At 36.6% G+C, this 13708-nt stretch overlaps 1 protein-coding gene across 8 annotated transcripts in view; it reads right to left on the bottom strand.

Annotated features, from left to right (window-relative positions):
- The window catches only part of RUNX1T1 (RUNX1 partner transcriptional co-repressor 1), a 195953-nt gene that overhangs the window by 57081 nt on the left and 125164 nt on the right, over positions 1–13708 (bottom strand). For all 8 annotated transcript variants that reach the window (XM_081070762.1, XM_081070760.1, XM_081070759.1 and 5 more), the window contains 3 exons: positions 7615–7865; positions 3228–3313; positions 2460–2661 (listed from right to left, as the gene is read on the bottom strand). In XM_081070762.1, the coding sequence (XP_080926888.1) occupies positions 2460–2661; positions 3228–3313; positions 7615–7865 (539 nt within the window). The remainder of the gene's footprint in view (positions 1–2459; positions 2662–3227; positions 3314–7614; positions 7866–13708) is intronic.

Here is a 13708-nt window from a genome sequence, read left to right as displayed (position 1 = left end):
CAATTTCTGAAATTTTTTCTTTTACAATGGACAGTAGATAGATAATACTAATGCTGTCAGTTCAGGGGACTGAATTGAAGTGGCCATCCGGTGCCATACCACTAGTTACCTCCTCTCCTATCTCCTCTGTGGATCAAAACTTTCTCAAGGGAAGGAATGAGGAATCTTTTTCCTTTATACAGTGCACAGCACAATGCCTGACACATAGCAAGCACTCAATAAATAAGTACATACTCAGTTAATTTGTTCAATATAGACATATCATAGATATAGACATATGATAGCTCCATCTGTATACAAGTACTCCATTACACAGTTCCCAGAGGCAAAAATAGGTTTATCAACCAATAATCTCCAATCCTTTCATTACACATCAATATGTTCAACTCCAAAATCTGAAAGAGAACTTTAGAAAGCACTTAATGTAGAAACTTAGAAAGTACTTAATAGAGTAGGCTAAACTGGATATTTTTACTCCCAAAGTTTTATTTACTTTAAGGCTCTCAATTTTTGCCTATACTGGATGGTTACAAATACCCCTTTTATTTATTCTGAACAAATCTATCATGATTAACCAATTTTTGTTCATAATAAGGAAATTAAAAAAAAAATGTTTATTCTACTCTGCTCTAGATAATTTTATTTGGACCAATATGGGTACAAATCAAACTTAAACCTATTTTCATTGCTTGCTTTAACACAACCTACCAAATACACATTTGTCTTTAAACATGCTTAGAATAATGCCTCCTGGATAAATTAAGTGACTTAGAATCTTCCTTTATTTAATACTTATAATGGTAATAGGCATTCAGCGTTCAGGGATTAGCTGAAATCACAAACCTTAAGTGTAAAGGAAACTTTATTGCCTAGAAATAATTTTAATTAAAAAGATCATGGAATCAATAGCCAGATAATATAAATCAAGTTTTTAATTTATGATAATCAGCCATGAGTGATAATTGGGCCAACACACATCATGTGCTTAACCTGCATATGTGTAATTACTTTTGCTTTACAACATGGACTGTACCCTAACCTGAGTTACATGACAGGTGTGGGGCTAAACATAAGAAAATGAGGAGACAACAGGGATCAACACAAATCCATCTCCACTGAGTTTACTCAAATGGTATACACATATAGAGGCCAGCAACGAAAGTGATCACAGCTTACTAATTTCAGAAAAAGTTTCAGGCCACTTGGACATTCTTTCAGGTTCAAGATTTCTTTCCACATTTAGGCATAGCTCAGAGATACAGGTATAGTTCCAGACCACCACAATAAGGTGAATATCACAATAAAGTGAGTCACATGAATCTTCAGGTTTCCCAGTGCATATAACAGTTATGTATACACTATACTGTAGTCTAATAAGTGTGCAATAGCATTATGTCTAAGAAACAATACCTATACCTTAATTAAAACATGTTTTATTGCTAAAAAAATGCTTACCATCATCTGAGCCTGTTGGAAAATGGTGCCCATAGACTTGCTCAACACAGGGTTGCCACAAACATTCAATTTATTTAAAAACAAACAAACAAAAAACAAACACAATATGCGCAAAACTCAATAAAGTGAAACACACAAAAAATGGGGTATATGCCTGTATGTGCATAAATATTCTGTTTACAACCCCAGTGATCCCCAAATATCAATACTAAATATAGCTACCTATTAGCATTCAATTTCTAAAGCACAGCTATATTAATAGTCCTATATACACCTAGAATTAATAAAATCATGGTTAAGCAACCTAAGTTAGGGTCCAATCACATGACGAGAGCTACATCTTTATCACTAAGTTTCAAGTAGCAATGGGAATCCTACATAGCTCATAAGTGTCTCTTCCTGGAGGAGTGTTGAGGGGGAGAGAGAGAGAGAGAGAGAGAGAGAGAGAAAGAGAGAGAGAGAGAGAGAGAGAGAGAGAGAGAGAGAGAGTTGTGTTATTGTAAGATACAACTGAAAAAACAAGATTGTCTTTGAGACCATGTCTTTAATTAAACAATCAGACAACACACATCCTTGTGTGCAATGCTCTCATATGCTGGTGTTCAGCAGCACAGTCCCCCAAAGAGCTTGCTGGAAGTACAGAAGGCCAGGCCCATTCCCTGAGATTCTGTTTTTACAAGTTGGAGGCCGGGTCCAAAGAGCTATATTATGAAACAGCACAAGTTTTAGTGATGCATGTGAAATTATGGTTTAGTTTTGAAACTTCACCATGAGCCCAATACCTAAACCTGAAAAAGGAGTTTAAGTTTTGTGATTGCCTCTGCATAAGCCAATCTGCCAGCTTTCCTAACAGATAGACAAGACATATTTGAAAATATATAGAGTGTTAATTGTTCTAAAATTCCCTGCATATCTTTTATTTTTGAAAAGACGAGTTAAAAATAAAATCAGCATTAATAGTATAAAAAATATCTGTTCAATGTGTCCACCTGAAGAAAAGATACCTAATGCAACTGAGTCTGGGTTAACAGGACTCTGCTGTCTGGAATGGCTGCTGCTACCGCTGCCGCCCTTTTTTAAGTCCTCAGCATCGCTATACCGCCGGATCCAGTAATTCAGTTCTTCCCGGTCCGCTTCTTGACATCTCCTTAGTACAGTGAGAGATCGCCTTGTTTTCTCTACCATGTCCATTATGCAGTTTAACAGCTATTTGAGAAATGGGGAAAGGGAAGAACATATCAATCACCACAACTTAAAGACTTTGGTGGGTAGTGAAACAAGCTATTTTAGGACAATGAAGGATGTTGTTTAATTTCTGAAAGCTTCGGTCTAATATTTTCAAAGGTTAGATTTGAAATTGAGACCCAATAGATGAGTAAACTCAATGGGAATGAGAATAAAAAGTGGGAGACATGAACATAAGTCATAGACCATACATCATGCAGGAATATAGCCATCTTTCCAAATACTTAATCCCATTATTGCATAAACTTAATGAACCTTTCATAATAAAGCAGTAGCCCATTGGTCTGGTTTTAAGGACTCCTTTCCTTAAAACTTAAATGCTTAAATGCCTCTCTTATGTAAGTGACTTGATATCAATTTAGAAACCAAACCCTATATTCTACATCAAAATTCTCATTCATTAGTTTTCTCAAGGATAGCATAAAATATAATAACTTCAAAGCATCCCTATGCTTTTATTTTATTGTGTCACCTCACTCCAGTTGTTTTCAAAACATTTTTAACCTAAACAATTACTGACATCTTACATGGTCAAGATGTTTCCATTCCTCGGCCCATTCTCTGTCTGTTAGTCTGTGATCAATCATTTCTTCTTGACGTGTGCCGTGCAACCCTATAAATATAAAGAAGATTGAATCATCCTAAAGCATTCAGAACATAATTTATATGCAGACAGATACTTAACAAAGACTATGTGGGCAAACTAAACAATATGAAACAATATTCAATTTTAAATAAGTCAGACTCAGATTCAGAATTATCTAATGTTCTCCTCATAGAATGATAAAATGTTATCTAGAACTATAAGGAAGTTTAGAGGTCACCTGGGTCAGAACCCTTTTTTATACACATGAAAAAGGAGGTAATAAAGTGACAACAACTCCTAGGCTAGTTTTCCATGTAACATTCCCTAAGTGAAAATATAAATAAATTCTAATTCTTTTAATAAATACAAGAAACAAGAAACCACAAGTATACATTAAGTGGTTTCAAAGTGTAGCTTTCCTGCATTAAAAATAAAGACAGCATAAATTATTTTATATGGGCAGTAATATGCTTTTCTAAAACAAGCATGGTAAAATTTTTCTATATTTCAGCCTAGTATAAATGAACACAATCCTATTATACATCCATGATAAAGAGGTCATGAAGAGAGGGCTTACATAACATAAAAGCTGCACATACTCATTCAATTTACCAAAAAAAAGAAAAAGAAAAGAAATAAGTTGGACATTCTCTATGAAAAAAAATTCAACATACCAGATATAGTTTTGGACAAATATCACAAATCCAAACCAAGAAACTTTTAGTTTAGTACCTAATTTGTAGCCCATATCAGAAGTACAAATGCTCTTTAGCATCACAGTGAAAAACAGTACTGTGAAAAAGTAACACATAAATGCTTGCCAAGTGGGCAACAATAATGAACATGAGCAGTTATTGAGGATGCTCATTAAAAAAGAAAATAAATGTGTCTCATTAAAAGGATAGGGTAAAGGCTCTGAGATACCTGCAAACAGGTTGCTCTTCTTACAAAGCCATTATGCATAAAACATCTTAGGTTCTACTGTAAAGGAAAGGCATTGGGCTATGGCATTACTGTCCATTTTCAACAATTAAAACTATTCTTTTTGATTTGGATATTCTGAATAGCAAATTAAAGACAGGCGAGGTCTAGGCTTCTTGACACCTAGGGTCCTTCTCTGAGGGAATTATGTAAGAGTTAAATGACAATAAGTGCATTACACTTTTTGTGAAATCTGAGTGGTTAAAAATCCCTTCTCTTAGCTGATTTGAAGAAATGAAGATGGTGAGTCATATGCCTTTTTTCAGCCAACCATGAAATATGAACAAATATATGGCAGCTTTTTTTCAGACTAAATAAAAAGCTAAATAAGAAACACTTTGCATCATTCCTGTCCAATTAGAACATATTCTGAGATACATTTTAAAAGTTAAAATTGTCAATGCCCCCTATGGTAAAAAAGTAGAATTGCAAATATGTTTTAATAATATGCATAATAGAACAGACATTGGAGAAATGTAATATTTAGTTATTGTTGTTTGTTTGACTATTTCAAGTTGAAATTTTGCAAATATGTAATTTTTGTTCACTTATTTTTTGCCTGTTTTAAAGCAAAAGCACTATGATTGAAATGAGTCATCACAGAAGATAACTGAGTGTGATGAAGATATAAATGTGGCACTGTCTTTCACGATGAAGGCTTCTTACTGTTTGCCTTTAAGAATCAAGTACTCCAGATATTTCAAAAGTTTCAACATTTAGCAGACCACTCGTAAAGCAATAATTATACAAGCTCTAACACATGAAATAATAATTAACGAGTAGCAGGATGTCTGTGGCTAGTGGGATTCCAACATTTGTGAAATAGTACTAAGCTTCACCTCATTTTTTAAAAAACAAGTACATTAGAAACATGTTTGAGCCCAAGTACTTGGTGAAAAATATAGGACTCATTTGCTGCTTTTGAACTCTAAGTTCATTTGTTAGAATCAAATCTTTAAAAAGAAAAAAATAAAACAATTCAAAACTTTACATTTATTAATTTATCTATTTCGGATGATTAAATATTCATCACTACACAATTTTTATTTACATTCATAATACCAGGGGGATGTACTAGGAGAAAGTAACTCATAATCATTAAAAAGCACATTTTCATTTGTGGGAAGTTTTGACACTAATGTTGTCTTAACTGGTTGTTATGCTTTAGAAAATTTTAGCTAACTAGGCTAAAACTCTAAGTTCATTTATAAACCAATGTTGCTTGCAAAGTTATTTTATTAAAGGGCTTTGGTGAGTATATGTCTCTACATGTGATAGGCATTTATAAATCATACCAGACTGAATTTATCTTTATGACAATTTTTATATTTTCAAAATGGCAGCCTGATGTAACACTAATTTGTTTTTCCTACATCAAGATTTTATTTTATATTAACATATAGTAAGCTCTGCCAGACTTTAGAGATGGTTAAGTAGTTGCACATATTTATAGAGATTAGCACTATTAGTTTTATAAGCTAATATAATTAAAAGGTAAGGAACATGGTTTTGAAAAAAATCAGATAAAACCATTGGGACAGATATAATTCATAAAGCAATATTTTTCATTACTAGATGAAAACATAATCATTGCACATAAGTGTAATTACTTCCTTGATGATTACTTTATAGTGCATTAGAACTAATTTTCGAAAAATAGCATTTGCTGCCTAAGAAATAGGCCATTTCCTAGCACCTACAAAGTGGGATACCTTGACAATGACCTGGTGACTCCACTTCTACTTGAAAATGAGCAATCATAGTTTTGGGGAATTAAGTCATAAACAAATGGCAAGGCTTTTGCTTGGAAGGGGGTTGTTATCACATTTGATTTTGGGGTCAAAATATCAACCCAGCCTGAGAAATAACATAATCACTTTTGAGAATTCTTCAGCAATGCTACCTGAGAGAACACTAGACAGACTGGCTATTAAGAAAGCACAAACGATATACTTAGCCATTTCTCTGACACACTGTGTAAATGTAGAAATGATGATTGTGGGGAAGCAGAACTACTATTTTGCTATCTCACAACCAGGGCCTCAATTGCCCCTCACCTCACCTTACCTCTTCCTTTCTGCTTTCTAAACATTTAGAGTGTTGTGTGTAGAAGGTAAAAAACCTGATATATGGAAGCCCCTATTTGCTACTAACCTAGTTAAAAATCTACTATAAACTTCTGTTCATCGTGCTACCTCTACCTGTGGCTAAAAAACACTGTCAATACGATTCAGGCAGTGAATAACTGGACTGGCCATGCTTTCCAGAGTTCTGCATCCTCAGCTCTACATCCTGGTTTTCCACTTGGACTTTGTCTCTTACTGTTTCCAGCATCCTTGCCAGCAAATCACCCATGTCAGGAAAGTCTGTCAGCAACTAGCTACAAGGTAAAGGGAAGTGCCGATGGTAGGTGGCATGGACACAGAAGATGGAAAAAGAGAGGGTTGACTGCTGCTGTCAGTTTATAAATAGCTGACTCACCAAAAATTAAGAATTAAAGGAGCTCCAGGAACAGGGCTCTGATACCTTCTCCTCAGCCATTGATCATGTATCAAGACCTACCTTGTTCATCTTCCCTCTCCTTTTTCATGGTGTTCACTTGTTCTTTAAAAGGTGATATGGCCATTGCCATATCTGTGTGGCCATTGCCCATTGCCACACAGTCTCCTAAATGCTTCACTTCCAATAGTTTTGCGCAAAAAAAAAAAAAAAAAAAGAAAAAAGAAATACAGCCAAATGGAATACATATTTACCCAAACTCATTCCTTCTTTGGAATTGTGATCTTTGACACAAAATTTCAATACTAAATTTAATCACTAACAGTTTCAGGTTAAAAAAAAAAAAGTACCTAATCATTCCTCAAAGAACATCTGTTGAGGTAAGCCACAGACATCATGCTATATCATGCTTTTCAAATATGACATTTAGAGACTGGAAAAATCAAAATGAACTTTAAGTTCACCTGAAATAAAAGATACAATGAAAGAAAAAATCTGATATCTAAAATTATGCATAGCAGGCGGACTATAATTGGAATCTCTCATATTAGAAAAATTAAACTAAAACTTCACTTTGCATTTGTTTACACAGTTGAAGATTTATATTAATTTAGATGTCCCCTTCCAAAACAAATTAACCTGGTATCATAAAGAATAAAAGTAATTAAGAGAAAGAAAGCACAGCTGTTAAAGAACATGTTACTATTAACCAAGTTTCTAATAAAGGAGACAGTATATAGAGAATTTTTACCCCATCACGGTATCAAACCTCAAGTTCAACTGAGAAATAATGGTGCAAGTCTTCAAACAACCAATCCCATAAGAAGTGAACATATCTTTCGTCTTACCCATAGGTCTGTTTCTGTCCCTGAGGTCCCTGTGGCTGGGGTGTCGATAGGAGTCCCTGTAGTGGTGGGCAATGGCCATGTCATCCAAACGGTAATGTTGAGGTGGAGGTGGGGTGGGGTGAGGCAGGCCATTGGGCTGGTAGGATAAGCCATTATTTGGACTGTACCGCTGGCCTGGGCTAATAGTGCATGGTCGCTTGCTTGGATGTTCTGAGTGCAAAGGCTCTCTGTCAAAGCCATTTTCTTTGGTTCTAAGGAGTGGGGTAGAAAAAGACTTTGTTTCATAATGTACTCAGAAATCAGCGTAGTTCAGACACTCACATTTGAACTTGTAATATAAACAGAATATTCCTTTATTGGCCAGAAACTTTGTAAACGCAGCTTCTCAGAAGACCTATGGGAATTCACTGAAACCCATGCTGAGGCCTAAATGATCAGAGGACTGCACACAGGAGAAAATGGTTCACTTCTCATCAAATTAGCAAACATCTTTTTAGTTGAGGCTCATGTGTTTAGGTCATAAAATAAGAGGAAACCCAATCTCACTCTGTAGAGTAACATTTTCATTCAAAAGCGAGTACTTGATTTCTAACAAATTATCCTAAGACTGATTGTATTTGGTGAAGATTCAAGGTAGAGCAGCATCACTCTCTAGTTGAATTTTTAAGGTACACCTAATTCCATTCACCTAACCTGACATCTGACTTTCATGTCATAGAACATCTAAGAGCTGTGTTTTTCCAATACAGTAGCCACATATGGCTGCTTAACTGTAAGTTAATTAAAATGAAATAAAGTTAAAATTCAGTTTTTCAATAGCAGTAGCCTCATTTCAGGTGCTCAATTATCACCTGGATCTAGTGACTACAGTAGTGGACTGCACAGATACAGAACATTTCCGTCATCACAGAAAGTTCTATTGGAAAGCGCTGATCAAATGAGCTAAAAAATAAAGCAATGCAATACCTGTGATTCTGACATTACCTTGAGTCGTCAAAACATCAATCAGCAGTCATTTAGAGCTAGCTGGGGCTAAAAGATGATTTAGGTGCACCCCCCTCTCTGAGCATGTGTAACCTCTCTGAAGTGACCAGGTCTCAGGGCAGGATGGGCATACCCCTGACTTAATCATGTGATATACAAAACTCTGGAGTTGGCTTAAAGAAGGATTGCATTCTATAAATGAGACCTGATAACTAATCACTGCTCATATATTTTCAAAAAAAAATAGGGCTAAAGAAATATTTTCTGGATGAATAGATCTCTATTTTTAGAGACAAACTATATATACTCAGTAAGATAGGAACAAACTATATCCAACTTTAACTGAAATCATAGCTCCCAAACTAATTTTTATGTAACAGCTGGCTCTCCTCACAAGATCAGCACTCAATTGTTAGACCAGTGGTAATATCTATTTTCCCTGTAAAATTTCCCCATAAGAATTCCACCAACTCACAGCAGCTGCCGATTTCTGAATGCCTCTTTGATTTTAGATTGGTACCAATAGCAAAGAGATCCTAAGACATTTTTCCTACTTCCCTGGCTTCCAGGATGGTCTTCGTCTGATAATACTGGAGGGACTGGAGTGGCAACTTACTTGACAACAGAGACCATTAGGGTTCTATAATGAGCCATTCTTTATATTCCATAGGGTAAATCCCCAGTGACAATTTACACACACAAGATTGAGAAGGATAAAAGACACAGAAGATATAGCAGACAAAGAACTGAGGGAAATGAATACATGCCCACTACATCCTGAAGAAAGATACCCTGTCCTGGAGACAGCAGGTTGGCCAACACTGGAAATGATAGCAGGACATGGTCCCTGCAGCAGTGTTGGCTAGAAGTCTCAACACTGCTCCTATCAAAGTATACTTACTCTATACATATTGATCATTGATATCAGATAAAATGTCCACTGCAGCTTAGACATTACCGAAATGCATTTCTTTAAAATTATTTTTTAAAGTAAAAAGAAATAACTCAAATTCTAGATATCGATTTATCTTCTAAGAGTTTATCTGTGTGATTCTAATTTGTATTTCCGCATCCTATACATTTCTGAATAATATACTTCAACATTCAATTCACATTACCAGCATAAATCAGTTGGAAAATACTGAAGACTATCAGCAGCTATGAACATAATGCTAACACAGCACCTACCTTACTGGCAGTGTGTTGTAGTGGAAAGAGCTCTGGACTGGGAATCAAGAGACCTGAGATCTAGTCCTGGCTCTTCCACGACTAGCTGTGTGACCTTGGGCAAGCCACTTAACCTCTCTGGACCTCAGTTTGCTCATCTGTAAAATGAAAGGGTTGGACTAGATCAGTGGTTTTCAAACTGTGCCACTTGAGGTGCATAAGGGATGCTGCAGGCAATGAAGAACTTTTCCCCCAAACAATCAATATTTAAAGGACCAGAGGAACCCACTTATTATTCTTACTGTTTTATAAATTAGGGTTCCACCTAAGATTTCATTTTAAAGGAAAAAGTCTGCTGCTAAATCAAGTTTGAAAACCACTGGACTAGATGATTTCTGAGGTCTCTCTAGATTGAAAACTCTGTAATCCAATTTCTCTATATTTACATCTAAATGTCATGGTTATGCAGATTGGAACATACAGGGCTGATGGTCCTCTGGCCAAACTGTGTCTATGTCAATCACTTTAGCCAACAGAGAACTTCTCTGTTCTTTGCTCTGAACAATTTATTATTTGCAACTAATTTTTGTGCAAAAATAGAAAATATCCTCTAAATACTTTATAGCAGCCCCTGTTACTTCTAAATATCAAAACATCTTAGGCCCACTTGTGTCAAAAACCACATCAACTTACTAGTTTTGTCTTTCTTTTTCAAAGATAACAACGTACAACATTGGAAGAATTCTTACAATTTTCAAAGTGGTTAGATATGCTCTCTATCTCTACCCTCAGACCAGTGCCATTACTCCAACGACCCATTATTATGAAAAAAAAAAAAAAACCCTTTCCCCCTCAAAAAAAGAGGATAGTAATATCCTAAGCAACGCTAGGTCCTGAGTCTATCCTATCACTTCTATCAGGTCCCACTGTCCTATCTTGGGTCCAATAACTCAGCTAACTATCGAAATGATAAAGCTCATCATCTCACAGAGGTAGTGATATTATAACAGCAAAACATTAAAATGTCCATGGTCCACAGAAATAAAGCTATGGAAAGGTCTGCGTGGTGCTTCCTCAAATCACTCACATCTACTAGAAGGCCAACCCTATTCAAAGGATGTATATCCAGAAAGGTAACTAAAACAATTTAATTGCTATTTGCTCCTTAAAAATACCTAAAACTATTTATACCTAATTGTCTGGGCAATTTCCAAATATGTATGTTTATTTACTGCCCTTTCAAAGTGTATTACGCAAATCCAACAAATACCATTCATTGTCCCATACCAGCACACTCTTGAAATAACTCAAATTCTAATAGGAAGTCCATCCTGTCTCATGGATTTCTAGAAGGCATTTGTTTGTTTGTTTTTTAAATCAACATAAGGATATTGTATCTCCTTACCAGGAGAAATTTTCCTGAACATAATCTAACTACGTTAATATTTAGATCCGAATCACTTCTCTCTCAAGATCTGATAGTCCTAAAAATAGGGACTACTCAGGACTCAATTGTGTAACCTTGAGATAACCTGGAAAAGTTACCATTTGGGATTCAGTTTCCTGCTCAGAAAAAAGGGATTACTGGGCTTAAAAAGAAACAATGTGCATTAAAAAAAAAAAAAAAAAAGAACCCTTAAGAAACAATCTAATTTACAATTTACCCCATCTAATGCTGATTTTTCCGGAGTTACTCAGTAACAGAGGCTGTAAGCTATTTGAGAAAAAAAAAAAAAACAAACAAACACTGAAAAATCCTTTCCTCTAAAATAGTTTAAATGTCATGATTGGCTACTATGCACTGATAATCCCTTAGTAATATTTATATAAAATAGTATAACATTAAAAACAGGGAAGAACGACAAAAAATATTATAAGATCATGACAATAAATAGAATAAGAAGACCAATCAATCTCTCCTACATGACAGGAGCAGCATAAGTTTTTTTTCCTAGATTAAAATTGTTTTTAACTGGGAGTGGAGGATATCACTATAAACACTGTTCTAGAGGGAGGCAAACTGGTACAGCATAATAAACAGAATGGCAAGGAAAAAACTTCAAACTTCTAATCTTAGTTGTGTTTAAATAAATATGTGCCTTAGGAGCTCACTTCTCCAATTCGGCACAGGTATTTCAAACAGAACACGTCCTAAGTGACTTCATTTTTCTGGTACTTCTTATACCAGTCAGTTATGCCACAGTCACTCATAGAAACTTGGAGGTCACTCACAACTTTCTTCTCCAGATCAAGTCCTAATGCTGGTCTCTTAAGCATCTCTGGTATAGGTCCCTCTGCCCTGCCCCAGGACTCCTTTATATGAGCCCCATCACATCACTGTCCCACTCTGCCAGTATCTCAGCCAGAGTTGTGACTGAGATGCTGGCAGGGTCTCAAAATTTTAAAAAACTCTAGTTTTTCATTTTTTTGTATTTTAGAAATCTATCTCTAAAGGACATAGGTCAGGAGGTAACAGTTCTATTTTAAAATCATAAAAACATTAGTAACTTGATTGGGAATAAATGGCGGCTTGAGGTGAGCCTCTGTAGCGCACCCCTGGAATTTACAACGAATCGGACAACAATAACCTCACAAAGACTCCCTGCACAGCAGACAATGCAGACGAAGAGGCCCACTACTGAATTCACCTCCAGGTAGTTGAATCGTATCAGCGGGGGGGGGGGGGGGGGGGGGGGGGGGGGAGTGCAGAGATAGAGCCGTGCGCAGGAGAAAAACACAGACATAGCTCAGTGCTCCGTGCTCACTGCACCTCTGAACTACCACAACTGCAGGACAGGGAAGACTGCTAGGGCTCCACTTACGGCCCACAGGGCTGAGGGGACAGCATATAACACGGCTGAACCCAATGCTCATGGCAGCAAAGACTGAGGGAAGAGGGCTGAAATTGGTGGTTTAAGCCCTCACTGCCTAGCGGAGAACAGAAGCCTTAGGCACAGAGACTAGCCGCACCCTCCCTACCCTTCCAGAGCTCGCCCAGCCCCCACCAGCCAGGTGCTAGAAGCAATAAAGTAGCAGTGTCAGATCAAAGGACAGAGTATTTGCTGCTCTGAGAACTGTGGACCGCAGACACAGATTCGCAGCTCAAGAACTTCTGGCAAAGGGGAGGTAGCTGTGGAAGCAGGACTGGCTGTGGTGGTGGTCACCACGATTGCTCTGGGCCACTTCTCAAAACTAACCCCGCCCCGGCCCCACCTATATGGGCGGATCCCTGCAGGAGTAAACAGAACTGCTGAAACATAAGGGGTCTGAATCTGGTGCAAAAAGAGCTTTGGAACTTCAAAAGCTCTTCGCATACCTATCAACCTGTTGCAGAAGCCACTCATGTAACATGTCTAGGAAGAGAAATAGTAAATCAGTGATTGCCATGAATAACCAAGGCAAACAAGACAGCTCAGAAAGAAAGTGAAAAGTCACCAGAAAAGGAACTTAGAGATATGGAAATATGTGATTTAAATGACAAAATTCAAGATTGCAATTCTGAAAAAACTGAACGAGATGCAAAAAAACACAGAAAGGCAGTTTAATGAACTCAGAAACACAATCAAAGAACACCATGAGCATTTTACAAAAGAGATTCAAATTTTGAAAAAGAGCCAAATAGAATTTCTGGAGATTAAGAACTCAATAGAAGAAATTAACAATAAAATATCCAGCTTAGGTAGTAGAGTTGACCAGATGGAGGGAAGAATCAGTGACATCGAAGATAGTAACCTGGAATTTACACAGATGGAAGAAGAAAGAGACCTGAGACTTAAAAGAAATGAAAGAACTCTACAAGAACTTTCTGACTCCATCAGAAAGAGCACTATAAGAATAATGGGCGTAACAGAAGGAGAAGAAAGAGAGAAGGGAATAGAGAATGTATTCAAACAAATTGTTGATGAGAACTTCCCAAACTTGTGGACAGAACTGGATCCTCGAA

Source organism: Rhinolophus hipposideros (genome assembly GCF_964194185.1).
Source record: "Rhinolophus hipposideros genome assembly, chromosome: 13".
NCBI lineage: Eukaryota > Metazoa > Chordata > Mammalia > Chiroptera > Rhinolophidae > Rhinolophus > Rhinolophus hipposideros.
This window is presented reverse-complemented; position numbering and strand designations above follow the sequence as displayed.